This window comes from Salmo salar, chromosome 29 (assembly GCF_965601325.2).
Source record: "Salmo salar chromosome 29, fSalSal1, whole genome shotgun sequence".
Classification (NCBI taxonomy): Eukaryota; Metazoa; Chordata; class Actinopteri; order Salmoniformes; family Salmonidae; genus Salmo; species Salmo salar.
Window position 1 is genome coordinate 24,980,369 of NC_138319.1, and position 26,167 is coordinate 25,006,535.

General features: G+C 44.6%; 1 protein-coding gene across 1 annotated transcript in view; it reads right to left on the minus strand.

The window, feature by feature from the left end:
* The window catches only part of LOC106590429 (histone-lysine N-methyltransferase 2C), a 206,257-nt gene that overhangs the window by 79,379 nt on the left and 100,711 nt on the right, over positions 1 to 26,167 (minus strand). Inside the window, exons 12-13 of the mRNA XM_082970632.1 lie at positions 8,915 to 10,381; positions 7,171 to 8,180 (exon numbers count right to left, since the gene is read on the minus strand). Coding sequence (XP_082826758.1) covers positions 7,171 to 8,180; positions 8,915 to 10,381 — 2,477 coding nt within the window. The remainder of the gene's footprint in view (positions 1 to 7,170; positions 8,181 to 8,914; positions 10,382 to 26,167) is intronic.

Below are 26,167 nucleotides of genomic sequence, written 5' to 3' on the forward strand. Positions count from 1 at the left end.
AAAACATCACTTACCAGATTGCTAACAAAATGCTAACAAGTACTAAGGAATCCCCATATCGGATACTAAGTAAATGCTAAAGAGTGCATGCAAACTTTTACTACCAAGACAGACAACACAGCTCATATAGTTAGGCAAGGATATTACAACACAGTTTGCAGCTAGCACAAACCATATATTAGACAGTAGGGATCTTAATCCAGGAAGGGATGGCCTCTGCTGCTGTTACCAAGAAGCTTGACCGTGCAAGCTAACGTTAGCCACTTAGCTAACGTTAGCAAAACCCAGCTGGAGATCATTTATTTGGCACATCTTAGATAGTTAACTTAATACACAAAAAAAATGTAAACGTAACAATCTCAAAGATTTGACTGAGTTACAGTTCATATAAGGAAATCAGTCAATTGAAATAAATGAATTAGGCCCTAATCTATGGATATCACATGACTGGGAATTCAGATGTGCATCTGTTGGTCACAGATACCTTTTTAAAAAAAGGTAGGGGTGTGAATTAGAAAACAAGTCAGTATCTGATGTGACCACCATTTGCCTCATGAAGCATTACATCTTCTTCACAAAGAGTTCAAGGGTGTTGATTTTGGCCTGTGGAATGTTGACCCATTCCTCAATGGCTGTGCAAATTTTCTGGATATTGGTGGGAACTGGAATACGCTGTGTGTATATATATATATTTTTTTTACATTTTATTGACGGTATTGGAAAATCAGAGCGTATTTCCAAATACCCCGGGATACTGTATATAAGGTATAACACCCAACCCTAATGTAGGTCATATTGGACCACTCAACAGTAGGTCAGAACAGTCTATGGAGCGATTGACTAAGAACATTGGAGCATGAGGGATAGTTTGAGTGGATCTTCCCTTTAAGTATTTAATATTGTGTGGTGGAAGAAGATTAAGCATCTTCCTAGATCTTCCTAATCTTGAAGCAATATTAACCATCTGTGTACTAGTACGACCCGCTATCCTCTTACGACTGCCAAGTTCTCTTCTCCCCCTAATACACATCTGTAGGCCTAACTTCATTTTAAAGTCTCTCTGACTGCAATGAAAATGCAATATGCCACATAGGCCTAAACACAACAAAAATCAAAGTACACATGGCTAAAAGTATGTGGACACCTGCTCGTCAAACATCTAATTCGAAAATAATGGTCATTAATATGGAGTTGGCTCCCCCTTTGCTGTTATAACAGCCTCCAATCTTATGGGAAGGCTTTCCACTAGAATTGGAATATTGCTGCGGGGACTTGCTTCCATTCAGCCACAAGAGCATTAATGAGGTCAGGCACTGATGTTGGGTGATTAGGCCTGGCTTGCAGTCGGTGTTCCAATTCATACCAAGGTGTTCGATGGGGTTGAGGTCAGGGCTCTGTGCAGGCCAATCAAGTTCTTCCACACCGATCTCGTCAAACCATTTCTGTCTGGACCTTGCTTTGTGCACGGGGGCATTGTCATGCTGAAACAGGAAAGAGCCTTCCCCAAACTGTTGCCACAGATTAGTCCGTCGGTCTGCTAGATGGTGAAGCGTGATTCATCACTCCAGAGAACGCGTATCAACTGCTTCAGAGTCCAATGGCAGCAAGCTTTACACCACTCCAGTCAACCCATGGCATTGCGAAAGGTGATCTGAGGCTTGTGTGTGGCTGCTCTGCCATGGAAAACCATGAAACTCCCGACGAACAGTTCTTGTGCTGAAGTTCCAAACTGCCTCTGGAAGCAACTCGGTAGCAACTGTTGAAACCGAGGACAGACGGTCTCGCTCTGTGAGCTTGTGGCCTACCACTTCGCGGCTGAGCAGTTGTTGCTACTAGACATGTCCACTTCACAATAACAGCACTTACAGTTGACCAGGGAAGCTCTAGCAGGGCAGAAATTTTACGAACTGACTTGTTGGAAAGATGGCATCATATGATGGTGCCACGTTGAAAGTCACTGAGCTCTTCAGTAAGGCCATTCTACTGCCAATGTTTGTCTATGGAGATTCCATGGCTGTGTGCTCGATTTTATACACCTGTCAGCAATGGGTGTGGCTGAAATAGCGAAATCCACTAATTTGAAGGGGTGTCCACATACTTTTGACAGAGGAAGTATTCAGACCCCTTGACTTAACATTTTGTAAAAATTTCTGCCTTGTTTGAAATTGATTAAATAGTTTTTTCCCCCTCATCAATCCATACACAATACCCCATAATGACCAAGCAAAAACAGGCTTTTAGAAATGTTTGAAAATGTATAAAAAAATATATATATGAAATATCACATTTACATAAGTTTTCAGACCCTTTACTCAGTCATTTGTTGAAACGGTTACAGCGATTACAGCCTAGAGTCTTCTTGGATATGACGCTACAAGCTTGGCACACCTGAATTTGGGGAGTTTCTCCCATTCTTCTCTGCAGATCCTCTCAAGCTCTGTCAGGTTGGATGGGGAGCGTCGCTGCACAGATATTTTCAAGTCTCTCCAGAGATGTTTGATTTTGTTCAAGTCTGGGCTCTGGCTGGGCCACTCAAGGACATTCAGAGACTTGTCCCGAAGCCACTCCTGCGTTGTCTTGGCTGTGTGCTTAGGGTCGTTGTCCTGTTGGAAGGTGAACCTTTTCCCCAGTCTAAGGTCCTGAGTGCTCTGGAGCAGGTTTTCATCAAGGATCTCTGTACTTTGCTCCGTTCATCTTTCCCTTGAACCTGACTAGTCTCTCAATCCCCGCCACTGAAAATCAACCCCACGGCATGATACTGCCACCACCACCCACAGCCAAGACAACGCATGAGTGGCTTCGGGACAAGTCTCTGAATGTCCTTGAGTGCCCATGGGCATCTCTCGAGAGCCCTGAAAATAGCTGTGCAGCAACGCTCCCGGTCGCGGCCGGCTGCGATAGAGCCTGGACTCGAACCCAGAATCTCTAGTGGCACAGCTAGCACTGCAGTGCCTTAGACCACTGCACCACTCGGGAGGCCCCTGCCAATTACATTTTTGAACTGACATTTATGTGCACATAGCCTAGTGCACATTACCAGACTTTTAATGTGAAGAAATAATAGTTGTCAACTTTTTAAGCTAAAACGTTCTGATCTGTCGCATCAGTCTCATTGCTTTAAAAAAAAAAAATTGGTAGCCTCGTCAGGCCAACTGGTTGTCTGAATTTGGGAACTTTCGTCCCACAACTGTCCCAGAATCTATTTGGAATAAACGATTTCTTTCGCACACAGAACGACAAGCTGACCAATAGAATAGGTAAAAAAGAAAAATACTATGGGGTAATAGTAGATTGACATAAGATAGTGATTTTGCTATTCATTACTTGTCTTGTTGGCTAAGGAAAAGTAAAGGAATTCGGTAAGAAGGACACATGCCGTTGCATCCTCGAGTTGCATGTTCTGTTAAGATGAATTTCCATAATCTAATTGTGCTTTCTGTCATTCTGAACTCTGTGGATGGACGTCCTAATCAGGTTACAAATACTTATGGTCTGGTAAATATCTCAAATAAATTAAAATGCTGCCAGTCAAATGTCCAACTCCACATTTTCCGAACGGAAACCCGAACGCACGCACACACTCAAAAGCTCAGTAGAACTCACACAGGCAGGCAAGCAAGCAGGCACACACTACACATAGGAAATCCCAGCTGATCCTAGCGATGGAAGCAAACCCTGCAAATGATCCTGTACTGGAAACAGTAATCCTCCTGAGATAAGAGATAAAAAACTAAAAGAAGAAAAAGAAGTATGGACTAAAACTTCAGCTCAGCAACTTCTGTATTGATGTGACAGACACGCACACACACAAAATCTACTATTAAAATAAGTATTGCACATGTTCGCCCAAAGTCGAAGCAAGGTGACATCTTTTGTATGCGAGTACTTACAGATGCATCCTAAAAATAAAAATTATATATCCAAAACAAATCCAAGTAAAAAACAAACATTGACCTCTATACTTAAAAATAAATAAATCAAAAGGTAAACATCATTCAAGGCTTTCCAGTTCTGAGTCTATGGCTGTCTATTGGGCTTAGATATACCGAGTAGCCAAGTTGAATTTCCCCTTCTGACAGTTTTGGCTGGCCTTAAAAAGAGGTGTCCTCCCTCTTCCCTCAGCTTGGTGGAAATGGGTTTGTGTCGTGCTTCACGCCTCAATGAGTTTCTATACGAATTAAAACACCTCCAAAAAAGACTCCATTATGTGGTGTCCCCCCTCCTCCTCCTCCCCAGCATCAAACCCTTGGCACAGACCTCAGCCCTCGCTACTCCCTCCCCAACGGCTCTGCGTTATACTCAGCTATGTGAACGAGAGAGTGATAGATAAAGAGAGAAAGAGGAAGTGCGAAAAAGACAGAGAGCAAGAGAAGGAGAGAGGGGGAGGGAAAAAAAGAGATAGCAAAAGAGAGCAAGGAAGAGCGAGATAGTGAGCGAAAGAGCAAGAAAGAAAGCAAGAGGGAGAGAGAAAGCAGCCAGAGCCTCTCAACATTAATTAATACACACTCCACACTGGCACTAAACTGAGCAACAAGAGGGAATGGGAAAGGAGGGAATATAATTACAGAGAGAGAGGATACGAGTTGTGGATCAGCCGGAGGACCAGAACTCCCACCACAGCAGAGCAGTCTTTGGATAAAGCTACAGACCTAGTTGAACAGCTACAGAAAGTCCTGAAGAACTACAGACCTGCTAGAATAGCTACAGACCTGCTAGAAGAACTGAAGGTTTGTTATAATGGCTACAGACCTACTAGAACAACATACCTGCTAGAATACCTACAGACCTGCTAGAACACCTACAGACCTGCTAGAACACCTACAGACCTGCTAGAACACCTACAGACCTGCTAGAACACCTACAGACCTGCTAGAATACCTACAGACCTGCTAGAAGAACTAAAGGTTTGTTATAATGGCTACAGACCTACTAGAACAACATACCTGCTAGAATACCTACAGACCTGCTAGAAGAACTAAAGGTTTGTTATAATGGCTACAGACCTACTAGAACAACATACCTGCTAGAATACCTACAGACCTGCTAGAATACCTACAGACCTGCTAGAAGAACTAAAGGTTTGTTATAATGGCTACAGACCTACTAGAACAACATACCTGCTAGAATACCTACAGACCTGCTAGAAGAACTAAAGGTTTGTTATAATGGCTACAGACCTACTAGAACAACATACCTGCTAGAATACCTACAGACCTGCTAGAATACCTACAGACCTGCTAGAAGAACTAAAGGTTTGTTATAATGGCTACAGACCTACTAAAACTACAGTTGAAGTGGGAAGTTTACATACACCTGAGCCAAATACATTTAAACTCAGTTTTTCCACAATTCCGGACATTTAATCCTATTAAAAATGCCCCGTCTTAGGTCAGTTAGGATCACCACTTTAGTTTAAGAATGTGAAACGTTAGAATAATAGTAGTGAGGATGATTTATTTCAGCTTTTATTTCTTTCATCACATTCCTAGTGGGTCAGAAGTTTACATACACTCAATTAGTATTTGGTAGCATTGCCTTTAAATTGTTTAACTTGGGTCAAACGTTTTGGGTAGCCTTCCACAAGCTTCCCACAGTAAGTTGAGTCAGGTTTCTAGGCCTCCCTGCTCGCACACGCTTTTTCAGTTCTGCCCACAAATGTTCTATGGGTTTGAGGTCAGGGCTTTGTGATGGCCACTCCAATAGCTTGACTTTGTTGTCCTTAAGCCATTTTGCAACATCTTTGGAAGTATGCTTGGGGTTATTGTCCATTTAGAAGATCTATTTGCGACCAAGCTTTAAATTCCTACCATTGAGTTTGAAGGTAGGCCTTGAAATACATCCACTGGTAAACCTCCAATTGATTCAAGGGATGTAAATTAGCCTATCAGAAGCTTCTAAAGCCATGACTTCATTATCTGGAATTTTCCAAGCTGTTTAAAGGCACAGTCAACTTAGTGTATGTAAACTTCTGACCCACTGGAATTGTGAATTAGAAGTGAATTAGAAGTGAAATAATCTGTCTGTAAACAATTGTTGGAAAAATTACTTGTGTAATCACAAAGTAGAGCTCCTAACCGACTTGCCAAAAGTATAGTTTGTTAACAAGACATTTGTGGAGTGGTTGAAAAACGAGTTTTAATGACTCCAACCTAAGTGTATGTAAACTTCCGACTTCAACTGTACATACCTGCTAGAATAACTACAGACCTGCTAGAAGAACTAAAGGTTTGTTATAATGGCTACAGACCTACTAGAACACCTACAGACCTGCTAGAATACCTACAGACCTGCTAGAATAACTACAGACCTGCTAGAATAACTAAAGGTTTGTTATAATGGCTACAGACCTACTAGAACACCTACAGACCTGCTAGAACACCTACAGACCTGCTAGAATAACTACAGACCTGCTAGAACACCTACAGACCTGCTAGAATAACTACAGACCTGCTAGAAGAACTAAAGGTTTGTTATAATGGCTACAGACCTACTAGAACACCTACAGACCTGCTAGAATAGCTACAGACCTGCTAGAAGAACTACAGACCTGCTAGAAGAACTACATACCTGCTAGAAGAACTAAAGGTTTGTTATAATGGCTACAGACCTACTAGAACACCTACAGACCTGCTAGAACACCTACAGACCAGCTAGAAGAACTACAGGTTTGTTATAATGGCTACAGACCTACTAGAACACCTACAGACCTGCTAGAAGAACTACAGACCTGCTAGAATACCTACAGGTTTGTTATAATGGCTACAGACCTACTAGAACACCTACAGACCTGCTAGAAGAACTACAGACCTGCTAGAATACCTACAGACCTGCTAGAATAGCTACAGACCAGCTAGAATAGCTACAGACCAGCTAGAAGAACTACAGACCTGCTAGAAGAACAATAAACCTGCGAGAAGAACAACAGGTTTGTTATAATGGCTACAGACCTACTAGAACACCTACAGACCTACTAGAACACCTACAGACCTGCTAGAATAGCTACAGACCAGCTAGAAGAACTCCAGACCTGCTAGAAGAACTCCAGACCTGCTAGAATAACTACAGGTTTGTTATAATGGCTACAGACTAGTGGAGCTTCCAATCCAGTTTTGGGAAAGAAACCTTCCTTTAAAAAACGAGAGACAGAAACAAATAGATGAACAGCCTTACCTGCTTCACCCTTGGTCTCCCAGGGGAGAACTTCCTCTTGGAGATGGCAGGCTTCCCCATGCCAATCTTGGGAGTTAGGGGGAAAAAGGTTGTGGTGGTGGGAGGCACACAAGCACTATATCCAGAATGAGGTTGGGTCTGTGGTGGAGCAGCCTGGGCCTGGATTTGGACCTGAGCCCAAGGAGGGCTGGCCTCCCTGGGGAAGGACTCTGTAGGGACGAGGGACTGGTTCAGCATGAGCGAGAGCTCGGAAGACATTTCAGGGGAAGCCTTCGGGGCTTTGGCCTCTCCCCTCAGTGAGCTGAAGTCCGAGAGGCTGCGGTTGCTGGCGGGCATGATATCCATTTCTACCGTAGTATCCATGTCTACGGGGCTCTCCATTTCAGGAAGTTCAGCCATGGGACTAAGCTCCTTTTCTCTGATTGTGTCCTCTGCAATGGGCAATACATTTGGAAGCAACACCTCCCCCTCATCCAAAACAATTGGAGGCAAATCCTCCCCCTTGTCCAAAATACTTGGAGGCAACTCCTCGTCCTCTAACTCCTGCAACTTCTCCTCAACCTCCTTTTCTGCAACTGCATCCTGCACCTCCTGCATGGGTTCCATAACATTCTGCTTAACAGTGGTCTCCATTGCAGCCAATTCCAAAGTCTTCATTTCTACAGGTGCAACTTCCATAGGCTCCTCCTCCTCCACAGGAGCCTCTCCGGTAGTCTCCTCCAAAGGCTCATGAGCTATTTCTTTGGTGGACGTGGCTAAAGTGGTTTTTGAGTCCTCCGATTTGGTTTCCTCCCCCTCTACATCGCAGGGCAAAGCCTCCTCGGGCGCCGCACCTTTTCCCGTTTGTAAAGAGTCTGATATTTCCACTTCCTGTTGGAAATCATCCACGGGTGAGGCGGGACTCTGGGAGGCGAGCGGTGACACGTCCGCCAGAGTTCCAGACCTCTGGGGAGACTCCCGGCCCTCCGTCAGGGTAACGGTCACCTGAATCTCCTGCGCCAGTTCAACACCTGGAACAGAGAAAGCCAATCAAATAAGAGCATAACCTTGTTTGTTTTTATCATGATTCAAGCTTTATTGAATGGATGTTGTGCTGATCTTTTTCCAAAGTCACACCTAAAGCAAGTGGAGAGTTAGTGGTTGGGGGGAAGTTATAGTTAGACATTGTGATTTTAAAGCACACACAAGTGCTCCAAAACATCAGGAACACCTGCTCTTTCCATGACAGACTGACCAGGTGAATCCTGGTGAAAGCTATGAAATGTTATTGATGTCACTTTTTAAATCGACTTCAATCAGTGTAGATGAAGAGGAGGAGACAGGTTAAAGTATTATTCTTAAACCTTGAGGCAATTGAGACATGGATTGTGTATGAGTGCCATTCAGAGGGTGAATGGACAAGACAAAAAATGTAGGTGCCTTTGAATGGGGTATGGTAGTAGGTGCCAGGCGCACCGGTTTGAGTGTGTCAAGAACTGCAAAGCTGCAGGGTTTTTCACGCTAAGAGGTTTCCCATGTGTATCAAGAATGGTCCACCACCCAAAGGACATCCAGCCAACTTGACTGTGGGAAGCATTGGGGTCAACACGGGCCAGCATCCCTGTGGAACACTTGACACATTGTAGAGTGCACGCCCCAACGCATTTATGCTGTTCTGAGAGCAAAAGGGAGTGCAACTCAATATTACGAAGGTGTTCCTAATATTTTGTACACTCAGTGTATTACATGGTTTTCTACACTGTACCTGATGGAGACACTTTAGGCTCCTTTAGAGGGCCTGGACGCGCCTCCTCCTCCTCCTCCAGCCGAGGGCCAGGACGCGCCGCCGCCGCCTCCTCCTCCTCCTCCTCCAGCCGAGGGCCTGGACGCACCTCCTCCTCCTCCAGCCGCGGGCCTGGAGGCGCCGCCGCCTCCTCCTCCAGCCGAGGGCCTGGGCGCGCCGCCTCCTCCTCCTCCAGCCGAGGGCCTGGGCGCGCCGCCTCCTCCTCCTCCAGCCGAGGGCCTGGGCGCGCCGCCTCCTCCTCCTCCAGCCGAGGGCCTGGACGCGCCTCTTCCTCCTCCTCCAGCCGAGGGCCTGGGCGCGCCTCTTCCTCCTCCTCCAGCCGAGGGCCTGGGCGCGCCTCTTCCTCCTCCTCCAGCCGAGGGCCTGGGCGCGCCTCTTCCTCCTCCTCCAGCCGAGGGCCTGGGCGCGCCTCTTCCTCCTCCTCCAGCCGAGGGCCTGGGCGCGCCTCCTCCTCCTCCTCCTCCAGCCGAGGGCCTGGACGCGCCTCCTCCTCCTCCAGCCGAGGGCCTGGACGCGCCTCCTCCTCCTCCTCCAGACGAGGGCCTGGACGCGCCTCCTCCTCCTCCTCCTCCTCCTCCTCCTCCTCCAGCCGAGGGCTTGGACGCGCCTCCTCCTCCTCCTCCAGCCGAGGGCTTGGACGCGCCGCCTCCTCCTCCTCCTCCAGCCAAGGGCTTGGACGCGCCGCCTCCTCCTCCAGCCGAGGGCTTGGACGCGCCGCCTCCTCCTCCTCCTCCAGCCGAGGGCTTGGACGCGCCGCCTCCTCCTCCTCCTCCAGCCGAGGGCTTGGACGCGCCGCCTCCTCCTCCTCCTCCAGCCGAGGGCTTGGACGCGCCGCCTCCTCCTCCTCCTCCAGCCGAGGGCTTGGACGCGCCGCCTCCTCCTCCAGCCGAGGGCTTGGACGCGCCGCCTCCTCCTCCAGCCGAGGGCTTGGACGCGCCGCCTCCTCCTCCTCCTCCTCCAGCCGAGGGCTTGGACGCGCCGCCTCCTCCTCCTCCTCCAGCCGAGGGCTTGGACGCGCCGCCTCCTCCTCCTCCAGCCGAGGGCTTGGACGCGCCGCCTCCTCCTCCTCCAGCCGAGGGCTTGGACGCGCCGCCTCCTCCTCCTCCAGCCGAGGGCTTGGACGCGCCGCCTCCTCCTCCTCCAGCCGAGGGCTTGGACGCGCCGCCTCCTCCTCCTCCAGCCGAGGGCTTGGACGCGCCGCCTCCTCCTCCTCCAGCCGAGGGCTTGGACGCGCCGCCTCCTCCTCCTCCAGCCGAGGGCTTGGACGCGCCGCCTCCTCCTCCTCCTGCCGAGGGCTTGGACGCGCCGCCACCTCCTCCTCCAGCCGAGGGCTTGGACGCGCCGCCTCCTCCTCCTCCAGCCGAGGGCTTGGACGCGCCGCCTCCTCCTCCAGTGACACCTCCTCCTCCACCACAGCCATGAAGACATCTGGAAGACAGGAAATAAAAACTAAAAGTCACAATTTGATTGAGAGCTTTGCTTCTCTCACAAAACAACTAGGCTTCCATCCAAATCTCACTGAAAATAACTGAAAAATTGGCCATCTGTTATGAGAGTAAAATTTGGTCCTATTGAAAATCTGGCCATGAGACAAAGGAATAGATGAGAATGCTATTCATTTCCAAAAGGTATTAGTACTTTGGCCACCATCAAAAGGTATTTCTCATTACAAAAAGCCCCCGTTTTGACTGTAGCACAATGGGAAATTGAGTCCCCACTCAACAATTCACAGCCCTTCCAATTAGGCTCTAATCTCAAGTTAATTAGGGAACGTCTTCCTCCAAGGTACTGCAACTCCCCGCCCTCCCCATCCCAAAGCCCAAACCCCAGCTGGTTCAATAACTCAATACCTAGTGTTCCCTCTATAAACATTGCCTAATTTAATTGACAATTCTCAGTTTGATCCAAGTCCTCCCTGATGACAGTCATGCAATACTCCACATTGCATCATGATATAGCAGTGATACAGGACTACATTGTAGTATTTACATTAACTCCATCCACTATAGGAAGACTTGGTAATTGTTTAATAAGCAAGGGATGTGTGAAATGAAATATTAACATGATAAGCTTCATTTCAAGACTCACTGCATCTACTATCTAGGTCTACATCAACGCAAAAAATACTACTGGGGTAAAGTGCCCATCAGTTTCTTTCCATTTTCCGAAACAATCTAGTTCAGTTCCCCTGCAACGACCTTTCACCCTCAACTCTCCATTTCTGTCTCTTCTCCTTCCATCTTCACCCCCTCTCTCCCCCTTTCTTCCTCTGCTCTCCTCCTCGCATTGGAGGAGCAGAAGCACATGCAGTAAAACCCAAAGAGGGAGGAGTCACCATGACAACCCCCGTTTACAAGGACCCACTCTTGTTAGAACACCAAGGCGATGGTTTCAGGCAGAAAATAAAAATCCCAGCGAATCGGGTGAGAGAGAGAGATGAGAGGAGTTTGAACAATCCCACTGTGTTAGGCCTGCAATGAAAGTCTTAGGCTTTGCATTGCGGCTTTGCATGGCACCCCCACAACAGCACAGTGCAGATAAACTCATGTCGAAACAGAGCTCAAGATTTCTTTGAAAGCAAACTAAATAGGGTTTACAGTGAAATGGATGGGGGGGACAGAACATCGGAGGGGAGTCATGAAATGCAAAGTTAAATAATCTGTAACTGAGGCCTCAGAGGACCCACCTGGTACTCTAGCACTACCACACCTCAATGGGAGGTTTAGATAGGCGCGGATCTACAGCAACGTTCCCTCTAAGCTGCACGCGGGCGCGCAGCTCCCTGGGAATGCTGCACAGAGGAAATATGAACCCAAGCAGAGAGATTGAACTTCAAGAGTTTTCTCCCTTGGTTAACACTATCAACGATTCCCTTAACTGTGGGATTTGTGATCGAACCAACGCATTAGCCACTTTCAATGCAACATACCAAAACAAAACAAACCATACAAGACTTAGTATGCAAAACTAACTCTGCAAGAGATTTTGTTGTAGGCAGAACGCATCTAAGTAGGATTCCATTGCATTGACAGGCACGACTCAGGCCCGTACACAGACTGGTGCACCATAACCAATAAGAGCTACAGCAAATAGACCATTGCCATATATGGATCTGTGCCATTGACTTTGAACTGGACTGTGTTTACAGCATGAGTGGTGCGAGTAAATGCGCTTGTTTTGAGATCAAAGTGAGAGCTACATGTAGCCATGTGTGCACATTTGTTCATATCCTTTGCTATTTTGTTAGTTATTAGCCCAGTTAAAGATCATTTGTAGTCAGCAAAGGGGGAGTGCTCTTGTGAGTCAGGCAAAGAGCTTTTTTTGTCTTTAAGGGGCAGTGTTGTATTTTGAGACAGGCTTGAATAAGCTAAGTAGCCAATAGGCAGAGGGTAGCATGATTTGTGTGATTCTCTGTAATAAATGGTATGGGAATAATGATGCATTTTATTTTGTAAAGTGGTTTCTTGCATCAAATGCCACAACATTTTCAGTCACATCCTTGTCTGAAGGACAAGTGGATAAACAGGTTCATGTCAAGTAAGGCTGTTACGGTGACCGTATTACCGCCACACCAGCGGTCTCGAGTCATGACGGCAGTCAAATTCCATGTGTCCGTTTAGTCACGGTAATTAGGCTTATCCAAGCTCTAATGCTGCTGATGGTCATTAGCAGCCTACCAAACTTGCCTGGTACTCAGCAGTCGATTGTCCCTCTAATCACGCCGACATCAATGCAAATGCAAATCAAAATTCGAATTAAACACTTCATGAGAGCCCATGAGCTCATGTTGCGCAATATTTCTATAGGCTATGCAATTGCGTGAGAAAACAGAGTGATGGCCTCTATTAAAAAGTGGATCCAGCAGATTTCTATAGGCTAGGCCTACAATATTTATTTTTCAATTTAAACAGATTGCTGATCTTTAAAACAGGCGTACAGCCTACCTGGCTGGCATGAAAATGAACCATGGGAAAAGCGTCCTCTATTCGCTATTTAAGTGCATAGATGACAGGGTTGGGAAGGTTACTTTCTAAATGTAATCCATTACAGTTACCTGTCCAAAATTGTAATCAGTAAAGTAACTTTGGGATTGCCCAAACTCTGTAATGTAATCAGATTACATTCTGTTACTTTTAGATTACTTCCCCTTAAGAGGCATTAGAAGAAGACAAAAATGTATGTTACCAGTTGAACATCTATTGCAGGATAAATCAATGTTAAAGTTTACATAGCTGGCCACACATGGATGTAAATGGGTTGGTTATGTAGGCTTTATGGGTTGGTTATGTAGCCTTCTACTAACCCATCGCTTTCTACTACATATAATAATACGATTAAATTATATCTTTACATTAACAACCAATGTCCATCAGAATTCCAGTCATTCCAATGAATGTTATACCCCTTGACCTTCAAGAATAGGACTTGGAAATATGGACGTATAGATTAGCCAAATTGTTTTACCGGAGCAAAACCCCAAAACTAAGGACTAATTAGCCAGCCCTACTCTGTTGTTAACGGTTTTGACGTCATGAGGACTTTTTGGGCTCATTGATTCGAGTTGAAAAATAAATGCTGCGCTCATGGAATGGCATGCTTTCTGCACAACTGAAAAGTGATATTTACATGTGGAAAATGAATGCCATATGCTGCATTTACTATAGGCCTATTTACCTTTTTGTTAGTGACACATTGATATCTTGAAATATGAAGCTGTTTAAAAGGCAAATCTACAGATAAAACAATAACAAAACGGGCACCCCGCCTCTGTTTTGGTAAAACGCTGAGGGATGGGCATTTAGAAATGTAACCACCCTCAGATTAACAGACAGAGCTATGGATGCAAGGACTGACAATCCATTACATAAAAGTATTGTTTTAACTATGTTATGAGGCTATACAGTGTTTGTTTACATTTACAATGTTTAAAAAAATATCGGAGATAAACAAGCATATATTTTGGGTTCTCATGGAATGTGACAGTTGAACTAAGCTCACGAGGCATTTACAAGTTAAATTCTTCAAGAATCAATGGACAGATATACAAGTCCAAAAATGGATGTACAGTTGAAGTCGGAAGTGTACATACACCTTAGCCAAATACATTTAAACTCCGTTGTTCACAATTTCTGATATTTAATCCTAGTAAAAATTCCCTATCTTAGGTCAGTTAGGATCACCACTTTATTTTAAGAATATGAAATGTCAGAATAATAGTAGAGAGAATGATTCATTTCAGCTTTTATTTCTTTCATCACATTCCCAGTGGGTCAGAAGTTTACATACACTCAATTAGTATTTGGTAGCATTGCCTTTAAATTGTTTAACTTGGGTCAAACGTTTTGGGTAGCATTCCACAAGATTCTCACAATAAGTTGGGCGAATTTTGGCCCATTCCTCCTGACAGAGCTGGTGTAACTGAGTCAGGTTTGTAGGCCTCCTTGCTCGCACATGCTTTTTTTCCAGTTCTGACAACACATTTTCTATAGGATTGAGGTCAGGGCTTTGTGATGGCCACTCCAATACATTGACTCTGTTGTTCTTAAGCTATTTTGCCACAACTTTGGAAGTATGCTTGGGGTCATTCTCCATTTGGAAGACCCATTTGGCGACCAAGCTTTAAATTCCTGACTGATGTCTTGAGATGTTGCTTCAATATATCCACATCATTTTCTTTCCTCATGATGCCATCTATTTTGTGAAGTGCACTAGTCCCTCCTGCAGCAAAGCACCCCCACAACATGATGCTGCCACCCCCGTGGTTCACAGTTGGGATGGTGTTCTTCGGCTTGCAAGCCTCCCCCTTTTTCTTCCAAACATAACGATGGTCATTATGGCCAAACAGTTATATTTTTGTTTCATCAGACCACAGGACATTTCTCCAAAAAGTGCGATCATTGTCTCCATGTGCAGTTGCAAACCGTAGTCTGGCTTTTTTATGGCGGTTTTGGAGCAGTGGCTTCTTTCTTGCTGAGCGGCCTTTTAGGTTATATCGATATAGGACTCGTTCCACTGTGGATATAGATACTTTTGTACCTGTTTCCTCCAGCATCTTCACAAGGTCCTTTGCTGTTGTTCTGGGATTGATTTGCACTTTTCGCACCAAAGTACGTTCATCTCTAGGAGACAGAACACGTCTCCTTCCCGAGCAGTATGATGGCTGCGTGGTCCCATGGTGTTTGTACTTGCGTACTATTGTTTGTACAGATGAACATGGTACCTTCAGGCGTTTGGAAATTGCTCCCAAGGATGAACCAGACTTCGGATGCCGACAGTAGTCGCACCATTGGAAGACATAGCTTGGACTGTAACCTACAAAAGCCTATTCCTGATCTTTTCCAGCGATCCATCAAACACATTTGGTGTATCATCATAGTGGTCTCTGACTTGCGGTCAGACTCGCTCAGGTGGAACAAACTTAAACTTCCGCCTTTTTTCAATGCTGATTTTGTTCCTGCTGCCCGTTTCGAGACAGGGGCATGACAGTGGCCCATTCTAAAGTAAAACACATTTCACACATATATTATTTAGTATATGTAAAGACAAGATTAAATCAAATATAGTGTGATGGGTGACAATATTAGCCTATCACTTGTGAATTATATATTAATCACATGTGAATGGTTTGTATCACAACTAAAGTCGACAAATAACTTCTTAAAATGAAGCACATTAATCCGCTTTACAACAGGTGCAGAGCCTAACTGGCATACACTCAGCGCGTGAGTTAATTTTGGGGAAGATCATTTTTCACCATAAAAATGCACCTCCATAATAAAAGCATTACATGCATAATCACATTTGTGTTGGTGTTTTCCTGCTAATGGAACATTCGCGCATATGGCCTACTGCCGTATGTGCATTGCTGTGCTTTTTATGTTAAGAAATAGCCTAATAGCTTATCAACATTTCAAGCTAAACGTTCCCATCTGTTGCGTAAGTCGCATTGCTTACAACAGGGTTTTTGATGCTAATGTTTGTATTAATTTGGGATCTATCGCATCCCACAACTGTCCCAGACTTTGTTTGGAATATTTATTTATCGCACAGAATAGGTCAACTTTGTACTATGGGGGATAGTAGATTGACATAGGCTAGAGCTTTTGCTGTTCGTTAGGCTTACTCATCTTGTTGGTGGACAGTTCTTCCAAAAACTTCAATATGCGCCATGGCATTGGATAAGGACATGCATAGTTGATTCCCCAATGTTTAGCCTGTGAGAAAGACCCGATCACGTGATAGAGGCATGTGAGTGAGCGGTGCTTTGGCACGGGAATTATAATTATTAGATTCAATTCGAGGCATTATCAAGTGCTTGTCAAATTGTGAATGAGAGACTGATGAAATAGAATACATTTTCTTCATATCATGAATCTTTACACCAGTCCACAATAAATCCATGATTTATTTTAATGGTGTAGGCTATATTACATGAATTTATTAGACTTTTTAAAATGTAGATGTTCCAAAGGTCTGTAACAGGGCTGTAGGCTGTGCGTGGAAGCCAGGAGATGTGTTTATGTTCATTAACGGTCAATTACCGTGAGACCAGCTGTTATGTGCTTGACAATCACCGGCTGACAAACTGTCATGACCGCCACAGCCCTAATGTCAAGCCCTGCATGTTTTTTTTCTCTCGAAAGCCTCATGGAATGTTGGCCTTTTTCCATGTTAAAATGTTATAGGATGCATTTTCTCCATTGTTTTTGATGGTAGACCACTCTGGTAGGCCTACATTATGATCAAACAGCCACAGTAGCCTACTTGACCCCTGTTAAAATGAACTTAAAGTGGGTACAGCCTCAGTGCTCACAGTAAACGCTCAGTCGAAGTTGCACAGAATTTTCACAATGTTCAAGTTTGCGCTCAGCAGACCTGATATTTAGCTCAGTGACAAAAAAAATGAGGGAACATTGCATATACATGCCTGAAAATGTTGCTGTGACACCTCAACATTTTATTTACGAGCAAACTTATCTACCAGGAAAATTAAGAATTCTATCTTTAATATCTCAAATATTTTTCATAGTGCCCATACATTTCTTTGTGTGCGCCAATTTTTTTTTACTTAGGCGCACACATGCTCCTTGTAAAAAAGGAAAACTCATGAGTTCATAGGTTTACTGGTAAAATGCACAACAGGGAACTTCAGGGGTACTCCAGGCAGAGCAAATTTCAGTTGGTGGTAGAGAAACCAAAAAAGGTTGGGAACCACTGTTGCAGAGGCAGAAAGATGTGTGTGTGTGTGTGTGTGTGTGTGTGTGTGTGTGTGTGTGAGAGAGTGTGAGTGAGTGAGTGAGTGAGTGAGTGAGTGAGTGAGTGAGTGAGTGAGTGAGTGAGTGAGTGAGTGAGTGAGTGAGTGAGTGAGTGAGTGAGTGAGTGAGTGAGTGAGTGAGGAGAGAGAGAGAGAGAGAGAGAAAGGGGGGGTGAAATGGAAAAGGCGAGGGTGAAAGCAAGAGGACAGACAGAGGGGGAGAGATGGAGAAAGTGCCTTTTTTTTATCCACTAGTGGTAAATACACCAGCATCTCTCCATCTCAGTCTCTTTGCCGCTACCACCATCTACGCTCGGCTAACACAGATGGGAGAAGAGAGCAACGAGGACAGAGCATCCCATTGGCTGAGCCCGGGGAGTTATTTTTAACTTGTGGCAGAACCGCCACTGTCTCCTGAGATGTTCCTCCCCCCTCCCCCCAAGAGAGCCGTAAATCTCAGCACCATCACAGTGCACAGACAGGCACAAGACTGGATTCCCTTCACACTTCCATTCTCCTCCATTTATCTGATTATGCTGTCAGGCTGTGTTCTCAGAGAAAAAGTGAAGAATGTTAGTTCAATGTGGGACTGCCCATATGGAAATCTATACATGTATGATTGTACGTTGCCTTGGTTAAAAGCATCTGCTAAATGGCATATATTATTTTATACTGAACAAAAATATAAAATGCAACATGCAACAATTTCAACCATTTTTCTGAGTTACAGTTCAGATAAGGAAATCAGTCAATTTAAATGAATTCATTAGGATCTATGGATTTCACATGACTTTGCAGGGGCGCAGCCATGGGTGGGCCTGGGAGGGCATAGGCCCTCCCAATTGGGAGCCAGGCCCACCCACAAGGGAATCAGAATTTGTTTTCTCACACAAAAGGGCTTTATTACAGACAGAAATACTCCTCAGTTTCATTAGCTGTCCGGGTGGCTGTTCTCAGACGATCCCGCAGTTAAAGACGCCTGAAGTGGAGGTCCTGGGCTGGCGTGGTTATATGTTGTCTCTTGTTGTGAGGCCGGTTGGACGTACTGCCAAATTCTCTAAAATGACGTTGGAGGCGGCTTGTGGTAGAAAAATTAACATTCAATTCTCTGGTAACAACTCTGGCTGGACATTCCTGCAGTTAGCATGTCAATTGCCCACACCCTCAAAACTTGAGACATCTGTGGCATTGTGTTGTGTGACAAAACTGCACATTTTTGAGTGGCCTTTTATAATAGCAATAAACGCACTATGGAGGTTTGTGGTATATGGCCAATATACCATGGCTAAGGGCTGTATCCAGGCACTCCGCATTGCATCATGCGTAAGAACAGCTCTTAGCCATGGTATATTGGCTATATACTACACTCCCTCGTGCCTTATTGCTTAATTATAGAATACAAATCTACACTTCATGACCAAAAGAATGTGGACACCTGCACGTCAAACATCTTATAAAAAATAAATGGGCATTAATATGGAGTTTGTCCCCCCTTTGCTGCTATAACAGCCTCCACAGCCTCTGTATGGACCTCGCTTTGTGCACGAGGGCACTGTCATGCTGAAACAGGAAAGGGCCTTCCCCAAACTGTTGCCACAAAGTTGGAAGCACAGAATCGTCTAGAATGTAAATTGTACGCTGTAGCAATAGGATTTCCCTTCACTGGAACTAAGAGGCCTAGCCCTAACTATGAAAAACAGCCCCAGACCAATACTCCTCCACCAAACTTTCCATTTGGCACTATGCATTCGGGCAGGTAGCATTCGCAAAACCCAAATTCGTCCATCAGACTGACAGATGGTGAAGCATGATTCATCACTCCAGAGAACATGTTTCCACTGCTCCAGAGTCCAATTGCGCATGGTGATCTTAGGCTTGTGTGCAGCTGCTCAGCCATGGCAACCCATTTCATGAAGCTCCCAACGAACGCTACATGTCTTGTGCTGACGTTGCTTCCAGAGGCAGTTTGGAACTCAGTAGTGAGTGTTGCAACCCGGGGACAGATGATTTTTACGCACTACATGCTTCAGCACTCCCATTCTGTGAGCTTGTGTGGCCTACCACTTCACGGCAGAGCCGTTGTTGCGCCTACAAGTTTCCACTTCAGAACAACAGCAGTTGACCGGGGCAGCACTAGCTGGGCAGACATTTGACAAATTGTCTTGTTGGAAAGGTAACATCCTATGACGGTGCCACGTTGAAAGTCACTCAGCTCTTCAGTGAGGCCATTCTACTGCCAATGTTTGTCTATGGAGATTGCATGGCGGCGTACTCGATTTTATACACCTGTCAGCAACGGGTGTTGCTGAAATAGAAAAATCCACCAATTTGAAGGGGTGTCCACATACTACTATATACACAGAAGTATCTATACTAGCCGTGTCTCATTGCTGCTTCGATCATACGGTTGACAGTGACACGTTGTGTTCTTTATTTACAATCAAGTTTCACCTTTGGTAAAAGTTTGTAGGAATGTAACTTTAAATACTCAACCTCTCATACAAGTCAATAGTGCTGCATTGTATTTCTGGTAGCTGCAGATGAGACTACCACTAGAATGATGTAGTTAATGAAATGCAAAGGGAGCGGTCAGTACTTGGCTCTGTGAAAAACAGGCGGTGTCCCAAATGGCACCCTATTTCCTAAATAATAATAATAGTCCCCATGCGCCCTGGTCAAAAGTAATGCACTACATAGGGAATAGGGTGCTATTTGGGACACAGCCTGCAACAAAAGGCCCTTGCTTGAATCACACCCTTGACATTGAGGCAAGAGCTCCCATTGTCTGGAGTGGTAGAGAAAAATAAAAAAAAATTTTTTGAAAAAAACGGTGCTGAAGTTCCAATCACACTGAAACACACACAACATCATAGCCTCAGCTGCACTGGCTAGATAGAGAGAAAGGGTAGATGGAGAAAGCAAGAGAGAAGACTGGAGAGAGGACCGGAAGAGAAATAATAGAGCCAACAGGATATGAAGTGTGAAAAGAGGGCTTAGTCAAAACTCAGCTGACTGAGCGACCCCCCCCCCCCCCCCCCCCCATCTCGTGTCTCCGCCTCTACAGAACACATCCCCGTCATCACCCAGTCCCAGGCTCTCAGCCTATATGCGCCCAAGGAGAGACCTTCTACCTCTTCTCCTACGAGCAGCACAGAAATAGAGGGCAGGGGAGGGGGAATGGGAGGGAGGAAACGAACAAGACAGAGAAATAGGTAAGGCAGACAGTCGTGAGACACAGACCGGTGCGCCATAACCAATCAGAACGGCAGTAGGCCTATATGCAAATAGACCGTTGCAATATGGATTTATGCCACTCAATTGAACTGGACTGTGTTTACAGCATGAGCAGATGTGCTTGTTTTGAGATCAAAGGAAGAGCTACATGTAGCTAGAGTGCACATTGGACCATTCTACTCGTATATTCGCCTAAATATTTTGCTGTACAACCTGACATTTTTATTTCTGCGCATCAGTGTGCCTACGAAAATTAAGGATTCAATCTTTAATATCTAAAATATTTTTCATTGTGCTGCTAAATTTTCTTTATGTGTGTCTACATTTTTCAAAATTCAGCTGGTGGTAGAGAAACCAAAAGGTTGGGAACCACTGTCATAGAGGCAGAAAAGATCTATAAACAAGATAACGAGAGACTTAAAGCTGGTACAACCTTAGTGTTCACAGTAAACGTGCACCGGAAGTTGCACAGAATTTTCACAACGCTCAACTTTGGGGTCAGCAGACCTGAAATTTGCTCAGTGCCTACATTTTTTTTAGGGAACATTGGGCCCATGCATATGCGTGCACGACACACACACTGATGTGTTTGCATACACGCATGTGCATCCCGCTTGCACACAGTAACACACTCCCTCACATCCTCCTCTTCCACACACACACACACACACACACACATTGGAGAAGGGTGATGGGGTGGCTACAGGGAGAGGAGGAGAAAGGGGGAAATCACAACAAATCCACACCGCAATTCATCTGGGTGCCAAGCGGGTTGGGAACAGGGTCCATTTTCATTAGGCCCGGTAATAACGCCTTCGAGGGAAATCAGATTGGCTTTTAGCTGGTGGGGCCGGCCCATGATAGGTCACCAGCTGGTTCTGTGAATACAGGAAGCCAGTAAATGATGCATTTCTCTCCCACCACTCGCTGCCTGGCTCAGAGAGATGGAGTGGATGGAAGGGATTCAGACAATGCTGTGTGGACCTTCCCTTTGAGTATCGGCAGAATTTAACTGCACCCTCCAAAAACACTACACAAAACCCCAAACCCAATTAGTTATTGTCCAAAAAAATTTGATCAGGCCAATTTGTTTGAGCCAAATAGTCAACAAGACTACAGCACTATTCCACAGTCAACAACAAGACTACAGCACTATTCCACATAGTCAGGTAGACAATGACCCTATTACACAGTCAACATTACTACAACACATAGTCAACAGTCAAAAAGACTACAACTATTTCCCACAGTCAACAAGAACACAACTAAGTCAAAGCTTCAGCACTGTTCCATAGTCAACACAACATGTTTACACACTAATTCAAAGACCACGACTATTCCACAGTCAACAACTAGACTACAGCATTATTCCACATAGTCAACAACTAGACTACAGCACTGTTCCACAGTCAACACAACATGTTTCCACACTAATTCAAAGACCACAACTATTCCACAGTCAACAACTAGACTACAGCATTATTCCACATAGTCAACAACTAGACTACAGCACTGTTCCACAGTCAACACAACATGTTTACACACTAATTCAAAGACCACGACTATTCCACAGTCAACAACTAGACTACAGCATTATTCCACATAGTCAACAACTAGACCACAGCACTATTCCACATAGTCAACAACTAGACTACAGCACTATCCCACAGTCAGCTAGACCACAACACTTTTCCCACAGTCAGCTAGACTACAATATTATTCCACATAGTCAACAAGACTACAACGACATTCTACATAATCAACTGGAACAGTGGTTCCCAAACTTTTTAATAGTCCCGTACACCTTAAAACATTCAACCTCCAGCTGCATACCCCCTCTAGCACCAGGGTCAGTACACTATAAAATGTTGCTTTTTGCCATCATTGTAAGCCTGCCACACACACACTATAAGAATGAGTGAGAGTTGTCACAACCCGGCTTGGGGGAAGTGATAAAGAGCTCTTATAGGACCAGGGCACAAATAATAATAATCAATCATTTTGCTCTTTATTTAGCCATCTTACATATAAAACCTTATTTGTTCATAAAAAATGGTGAATAACTCACCATAAGTTAATCAGAAGGGTGTGCTTGAAAGGATGCACATAACTCAATTTCAATGTTGGGTTGTATTGGAGAGTGTCAGTCTTAAATCATTTCACACACACAGTCTGTACCTTTCTTTTTCATGCTAGTGAGGGCCGAGAATCCACTCTCACAAAGGTACGTGGTTGCAAAGGTCATCAGTGTCTTAACAGCAAGATTTACCAAGGCAAGAAACTCTTGAGCGCTGCCAAATCCAGAAATCTGGCAGTGGCTTCTGATTAAATTCAATTTTCACAGAACCGCTTGTTGCAATTTCAATGAGGCTCTCTTGTTCAGATATCGGTAAGTGGACTGGAGGCAGGGCATGAAAGGACTAACGAATCCAGTTGTTTGTGTTGTCCGTTTCGGGAAAGTACCTGCATAATTGCGCACCCAGCTCACTCAGGTGCTTCGCTATATCACAATGTCCGTAAAAGCTTGAGTTCATTTGCACACAAAAAAAATCATACAACGATGGAAAGACCTGTGTGTTGTCCTTGTTAATTCAGACAGACAAGAGCTCCAACTTCTTAATCATAGCCTAAATTTTGTCCCGCACATTGAATATAGTTGCAGAGAGTCCCTGTAATCCTAGATTCAGATCATTCAGTTGAGAAAAAACATCTCCCAGATAGGCCAGTCGGGTGAGAAACTCGTCATCATGGAAATGGTCAGACAAGTGAAAATGAAGGTCAGTAAAGAAAACTTTAAGCTCGTCTCTCAATTTAAAAAAAACATGTCAATACTTTGCCCCTTGATAACCAGCGCACTTCTGTATGTTGTAAAAGTGTTACATGGCGCTGCCCATATCATTGCATAATGCAGAAAATATACCAGAGTTCAGGGGCCTTGCTTTAATAACAAAGTTAACCATTTTCACTGTAAGGTCCAAAACGTCTTTCAAGCTATCAGGCATTCCCTTGGCAGCAAGAGCCTCTCGGTGGATGCTGCAGTGTACCCAAGTGGCATCGGGAGCAACTGCTTGCTCACGCGTTACCACTCTACTATGTCTCCCTGGCATAGCTTTTGTGCCATCAGTACTGAAACCAACACATCTTGACCACCGATGTCACAGCTGTCCAAAACTTTCAAATATCCTCTCATGTTGTCCTGGTTTCCAGTGGTTTGCAGAAGAGGATGTCTTCCTTAATTGACCCCCCCATAAACGTAACGGACATATACCAGGAGCTGTGCCAGGCCCCCTGTCTGTTGACTCATCCAGCTGTAACACATATAATTCACTGGCTTGTATGCGAAGTATTAATTGTTTCAAACCATCTCCTGCCATGTCACTGATGCGTCATGAAACAGTGTTGTTTGATGAAGATATTGTCTGTATAGTTTTTTTGTCTGTATAGCATTGTCCCAGCCTTATCCGCGGCAGCAGGAATAATTAAGTCATCCACAATAGTATGGGGCTTGACTGCCCTAGCCACTCCGTAGCTCACCATATAAGAAGCTTCTAGCCCCTTCTTATTAATGGTTTCTGTTGCTTTTATACAGTCTTACTACTTGAAAGTAGTCTTTATTCTCGCTCAAAAAACTCCTGTGGCTTATTTTTTAAATGGTCATGTTTCGGTTCTAAAGGTCTGCGCAAGAGTGAAGGTTTCCCGCGAGAGAGTAACGGTTAATGTGATTGGATGTAAGTTATTTGACTAGGCTACCTGTATTTGACATTGTGTTGTTATTTCACTGAACACTAGATGGTTTAATTTTATTTTTGGCAGTGAAACAAGGCTACTCAGGCGATAAAAAAAACTCACCCAAACGTTGGAAAATATAAATGCACTGTTTGAAAATGTGCAGATTATAATTATTTTTAATAAAATTGTTATTTGTTAAAATGTGAATCACATTTTTATTTGGCGTACCCCCGACGGCATTGCGGTTACCCCCGTTTGGGAATACCTGAACTACACAATACCCTATTACACAGTCAACAGCACTAGTCCATAGTCGTCAACAACTAGACTACAGCACTAGTCCATAGTCGTCAACAACTAGAGTACAGCACTATTCCATAGTCGTCAACTAGACTACAACACTAGTCCATAGTCGTCAACTAGACTACAACACTAGTCCATAGTCGGCAACAACTAGACTACAGCACTAGTCCATAGTCGTCAACAACTAGACTACAGCACTAGTCCATAGTCGTCAACAACTAGACTACAGCACTAGTCCATAGTCGTCAACAACTAGACTACAGCACTAGTCCATAGTCGTCAACAACTAGACTACAGCACTAGTCCATAGTCGTCAACAACTAGACTACAACACTAGTCCATAGTCGTCAACTAGACTACAACACTAGTCCATAGTCGTCAACAACTAGAGTACAACACTAGTCCATAGTCGTCAACAACTAGACTACAGCACTAGTCCATAGTCGTCAACAACTAGACTACAGCACTAGTCCATAGTCGTCAACAACTAGACTACAACACTAGTCCATAGTCGTCAACAACTAGACTACAACACTAGTCCATAGTCGTCAACAACTAGAGTACAGCACTAGTCCATAGTCGTCAACAACTAGACTACAGCACTAGTCCATAGTCGTCAACAACTAGACTACAGCACTAGTCCATAGTCGTCAACAACTAGACTACAGCACTAGTCCATAGTCGTCAACAACTAGACTACAACACTAGTCCATAGTCGTCAACAACTAGACTACAGCACTAGTCCATAGTCGTCAACAACTAGACTACAGCACTAGTCCATAGTCGTCAACTAGACTACAACACCAGTCCATAGTCGTCAACAACTAGACTACAGCACTAGTGCATAGTCGTCAACTAGACTACAGCACTAGTCCATAGTCGTCAACAACTAGACTACAGCACTAGTCCATAGTCGTCAACTAGACTACAACACTAGTCCATAGTCGTCAACAACTAGACTACAGCACTAGTCCATAGTTGTCAACAACTAGACTACAGCACTAGTCCATAGTCGTCAACTAGACTACAACACTAGTCCATAGTCGTCAACTAGACTACAACACTAGTCCATAGTCGTCAACTAGACTACAGCACTAGTCCATAGTCGTCAACTAGACTACAGCACTAGTCCATAGTCGTCAACTAGACTACAACACTAGTCCATAGTCGTCCAACTAGACTACAGCACTAGTCCATAGTCGTCAACAACTAGACTACAGCACTAGTCCATAGTCGTCAACAACTAGACTACAGCACTAGTCCATAGTCGTCAACAACTAGACTACAGCACTAGTCCATAGTCGTCAACAACTAGACTACAGCACTAGTCCATAGTCGTCAACAACTAGACTACAGCACTAGTCCATAGTCGTCAACAACTAGACTACAGCACTAGTCCATAGTCGTCAACAACTAGACTACAGCACTAGTCCATAGTCGTCAACAACTAGACTACAGCACTAGTCCATAGTCGTCAACAACTAGAGTACAACACTAGTCCATAGTTGTCAACTAGACTACAGCACTAGTCCATAGTCGTCAACAACTAGACTACAGCACTAGTCCATAGTCGTCAACAACTAGACTACAACACTAGTCCATAGTCGTCAACAACTAGAGTACAACACTAGTCCATAGTCGTCAACAACTAGACTACAGCACTAGTCCATAGTCGTCAACAACTAGACTACAGC